Below are 4862 nucleotides of genomic sequence, written 5' to 3'. Positions count from 1 at the left end.
TCAACAATGAAAATTCAGAAGAAAAAAAAGACTAGACAAATAGACGAGAACCGTGTTATTACAGCTTTGGCCTAACTCCTATATTTCTTTAAGAAATTCATTTTAAATATACAAATAATTAATTTGGAACCTATAAAAAACTCAAACGGCTTAAATTTCAAATCCTGGATCAACCTCTACTACCACCCTGCACAAATTGGACAATCGCTTTCCCATTCTACCTAAAACCTCCACGGATGAGAGAAGCAGAGGGGAAGTGGATTACAAATGACACAAACTTTCACCATTCTACATGGAGATAGTTACAGTGAAGATGATTATGAATAAATTCGCCATACGCAAATCTATTATACATACATTTTACATTCTTGAAAATCTAAAGGATTCTTTAACAAGCAAGGACATTAAAGCCCATTTAGTAATAAGGAAATATGTGAAATTAACCTAAGTAGTAAAAGTAGAAGTTATACTTCAGGCTTCACCTTTACATCTCCATTTGGCAATAGACTTTGTGCTTGAGCCAAACGTTTTGCCTCCTGCTTAACACAGAAACAATATAAATGTCTGCTACAACAACCAGAAACTAGCAATAATGTGCGGAAGTTTCAAGAATAGCTCCATTATTTTTTTGAGAAGGTCAAGAATAGCTCTACTATTGAAGAGTATCAACAACTCAGTGTATCAAAAGTTGAACTAAGCAAAAATAACTTACAAGTCTTTCACAATACTGCACAAAAACACATTAATTGCCCAGAGGCTGTATCATGAAACTGTCTGACGTGATTTTTTTATTAGGAGTACGTAATCCTTGAATTGAAACAGCAAACGCTGTCATGCAGCATTAGAAATTCTAGTAATGTGTGTGACTATCTATATAGAGTCTACAGAGCATTAATTTGATCTGAGCATAATCTAACAATTTGAAAACACCAGTTAATTGAAAGTTCAAGGTTCAAGTCTCATTAGTACCTATAACAAAAACGAATGTCCAGGTGCTTGGACGGAAACCAGAAAGAAAACGCCAACACATGGGGGACATGTGGAACTGTTAATACAAAAAAAAATTCTTTTCTCCTCTATCAATTCCATTCACATATGAGCCAACACATTCTTTGTTTTTCTTAAACAGTGTAAGATTGCATCATCCTCGGATGGAACCTCAAACATTCCCAAATTATTTTAAGACAAAGTTAGGTCTTGATTTACCCTGCCAGTTTATGGACCTTAGATTTCAACAAATATAATAAAGTAATTTGGGCTGCATCTATAAGATGGCGGTCAATGGGAGCATTAACTTAACAGCTATAGAAAAAATATGCTAAGTATATTAACTTGATGATTGAAATGCTCATAATATCTGAAGTATTGAAAAAGCAGACAGAACTTACAGCTGCAGAAGCTGCACGAATCTCCCTATAAGCTTCCACTTCCTCAGGGAAAGCCTGTTCAAGGTCCTCCAGAAGATGTCCTCGCAAACCCTGCGACAGAAGATTAAAGAACTCAATACTTCTTTTTTGAAATTATAGGTAGTATTGATATCAAATACCAGCACTAAGAAAGTGCTGCGATTACATCCAAAAAAGAAAAGAAAAGACCCTGACTAATCCATACAAAAGACCAAATGAACCATGACAGTTCCTTATACTCTTATCAATTCCATTTTACACCACAACAGTAAAAACAGAACACAGTCAGACTTGACAGATCTTCAAGAATGAATTCTTGTCTTAGCTGGTATTGTGTTCCACGTTCTTAAGATGCTTGGAAAGGTCTTCTGCTCCTTAACCCGACAGTAATTCATCACCCATTTAATGCCCAAATAATTTAGAGGAATCTGCTATTAATGTGAGGTGGCAGTACAGTGGTAGCCTTGTAGGAATAAGTGATTTGACAGTTTTTGTTTCCTCCTCACGAGTAAATAACCCATACATTCAATGCTTTTCAACTATTTAGGAAATAATAGAAAGAAAATGACATGCATGCATGTGACAGAGAGAAGTCCGCACGCTAGTCCTACATTAATACGTACGGTCGTCTTTACATGTCGGTCAAAGTGTATCCTCAATCCTTTTCATCTTCTTACATGCCTGGGCTCTTTATTTTCTGAAGGAAACTTAATTTGGTTTCAATTAACATGCATCGATCAGATCATGTCTTAAATCAATTCTTTGGTTTTACCTTTTTGTCCAACTGACAATACTATTGCTTCATTTAGTAACTTCCTTGAAATTAAACACTATGGAGTTGTTCCTTTTCTGACCCAGGTTGTCTCTCTTTTTGGCAATCTATACCGTGCATTCTGAATACTTCTACTACTCCATCAAAACTACCCAATGCACCGAGGGATCGTTTGGTAAGAATGTCTTAGAAAATCTAATACATGTATTAGTTATGGCATTATTATTTAATACTCCGTTTGGAAGGATTTTGAGCTTATGTATTAGTTATACACCCTATTCATGGATAAGCATGACTAAGGACAGAAAATTCTTAATATATTGAGCCAAACAGTGGATAAGAGAGAATACCAACGTAACTCATCTTAGCATTCCTAGAACCAACATTACAAAGATAATCTCTTCAGTATAATTCTTATACGGTCTACCAAATGACGCTACAAAGTAATTTACATTTGAAAAATTTTAGTTTGTAATAAAATAAAACTTTTAGGCTTCTCTGTTTACTTCTCTGAGGAAATGTTCTTCTTTTTTTCATTGCTATTTACTTGTTCTTCTGTTTGTGACAAGGCAAAAGTTCTTCTCTCTTTTTCTTTTTTCATTTCTCTTTCGGTATTCGATATCCACATTAAGAGCACGAACTCGAAATCTTTAATTAAGGATAAAAGAATATCCACTACAACATTTTTTATCATAGACACTGAGGTTACAACATACAAACATTCAGCACAAACAGGGAAGTACAGTTCATCCTTCTTCCTTACCATTGAAAAGCTAAGGACTTTTTCAAAATAACATACTCCCTCTGTTTTAAAAAATGACCTAGTTTGATTTGGAATGGAGTTCAAGAAAATAGAGAAATTTTTCAATCTTGTGATCATTGAAACAAGCAGAATGCACAGTAAAATGTTCAACATGAGGTTCAATATAAATTGATGAAGCCAAAAACAAATCCAAATTTCTGAAATTTCCAGATATCCACTAGGTCACAAGGTAGACACCAAACAATATTAAAGGCACTGAAGTAAAATTAACCTTGAATGCATCAGTTTTCCCCTTAGTGATTTGGTTCTTGGCGATACAACTATTCAACACATCCCTTGTAAATTCATCTGGGTTCTTCCCATCATCAATCAAGCTACAACACGAAAATTATCACATATCAGTGGTAAAACCAAAATGAATATGACAAGAATAAACAACGCATAAACAGATAACATTACTTCAGAACCTCCATTGGCACTTGAATATTGCATTTCTCTCCCAGTTTCGCCATATTATCAAGCTCAAGCACAAGATTATTCCTAATCCCAAAAAAAAACACAAATCAAACTAAACAAAAATCCAAAGTGAATTTAAGATTATCCAAATTCACAAGTACATAGCTAAAAAGGAATATATTTACATGCGTTGAAGAAGAGGAAGTTGAGATGAAACGTTGTAAGAAGAGACGGTGAGATTAAGCTGGTGGAGAATTCCTAGGGTTTTGTCGATTGAATTTATGACTTGATTGAGATTCTGTTTTGACTCCTCAGCTGGTGAACCGGCGGCGGAAGCAACGGCGTTGGCCGCTAAATCGGCCGGTGATGCGTCGTTGGATCTAGGGTTAATTATTCCGTTGCCGCCGATGCTACCGGCAGCAGAGTTATGCTGCGACGAGTCCATTTGTTACCGATACCAACGAGGAAGAAGAAACAATAATAAGCTTCTCTCCCACAATTACAAGTTAAATATCTTTGGACTCAACTGCAAAACGTAAAACTTATATACACATATTTAGCAAGTCATAGACTCGACTATAAAATATAAAATAAAAAATGTATTATAAATCCATTGAATGGGTGATAGTCCATAAAGTTAGCACATGAATAACTATCCGTATTTATTAGGTTTCTTTAACCTTTTTGGATAAGAATATATCTATTTATTATGATACTTAATATGAAGTGATTTCTCAACCTATAAATAGGATTGTTCATCCACTATTGTATGATATATACACTTGAATAAGAAGAAAGTCTTCTCCTACATCTACTTCTCTTGTCTTCTTTCTTTATATTTATATTATTCTGAGCTTAAATTTTATAACACGTTATCAGCACGAGTCTCTAACCAATTGAGAGTGAGTTTTAGTTTTTCTTTAACTCATGTTTTGGTTGATCTCGTTATGAGAATCAAGGTATTATTTGCATAAGATCAGGTATGTATTTTCTAAAATATTTTATGATTTAGAATAAAATAGTATTCAGTCACTAACAATTATCAGGATCCAAAGGCATATACAACTATTGGTTGAATATGACATGTTATACAAAACTTCTTAAATGGAAGAAGGTATAAAATTTAAATAGCATGAGTTTGAATATTATTTTGATTGTTTTGAAAGACTCAAAGGGTAAGTCATGTTGTACTTCGGTCTATTATACCGTTGGTTAAGGGTAAGACGATGGATTCAAGTTTCATCGCACCAAAAGGGTAAGACATCAGGTTAAAGTCCGGATGCACCATAATGAAAAATATTTGAGGATAAGACGATAGATTCAAGTTCTATCGCACCAAAAGGGTAAGACATCAATTTGAGTTTTGATGCACCGTGATTGGGTTCAAGTCCCATAGAATTATGGCGTAACACGCCTTATATGGGTAAGACATTGAGTTTGAGTCAATGCATCATAGCGATGATAA

At 34.5% G+C, this 4862-nt stretch overlaps 1 protein-coding gene across 1 annotated transcript; it reads right to left on the bottom strand.

Annotated features, from left to right (window-relative positions):
* Positions 1–237: 237 nt before the first annotated feature.
* Positions 238–3920, bottom strand: LOC107026993 (mediator of RNA polymerase II transcription subunit 10b-like). The gene is made up of 5 exons (XM_015228146.2): positions 3583–3920; positions 3401–3481; positions 3213–3315; positions 1389–1478; positions 238–536 (listed from the first exon to the last, which is right to left on the bottom strand). The coding sequence occupies exons 1-5, from the start codon at positions 3840–3842 to the stop codon at positions 465–467; spliced, it is 606 nt and encodes a 201-aa protein (XP_015083632.1). The 5' UTR covers positions 3843–3920; the 3' UTR covers positions 238–464.
* Between the last annotated feature and the right edge of the window lie 942 nt (positions 3921–4862).

The sequence above is a fragment of the Solanum pennellii genome, chromosome 8 (assembly GCF_001406875.1).
Source record: "Solanum pennellii chromosome 8, SPENNV200".
In the NCBI taxonomy this organism is placed as follows: Eukaryota; Viridiplantae; Streptophyta; class Magnoliopsida; order Solanales; family Solanaceae; genus Solanum; species Solanum pennellii.
This window is presented reverse-complemented; position numbering and strand designations above follow the sequence as displayed.

Coding starts and splice junctions, on each gene's coding strand:
- LOC107026993 (XM_015228146.2), bottom strand. CDS start 3,842: ATGGACTCGTCGCAGCATAACTCTGCTGCCGGTAGCATCGGCGGCAAC. Junction 1,479..3,212: donor GGAAAACTGATGCATTCAAG/GTTAATTTTACT, acceptor CTTCTGTCGCAG/GGTTTGCGAGGACATCTTCT. Junction 537..1,388: donor TTCGTGCAGCTTCTGCAGCT/GTAAGTTCTGTC, acceptor TGTGTTAAGCAG/GAGGCAAAACGTTTGGCTCA.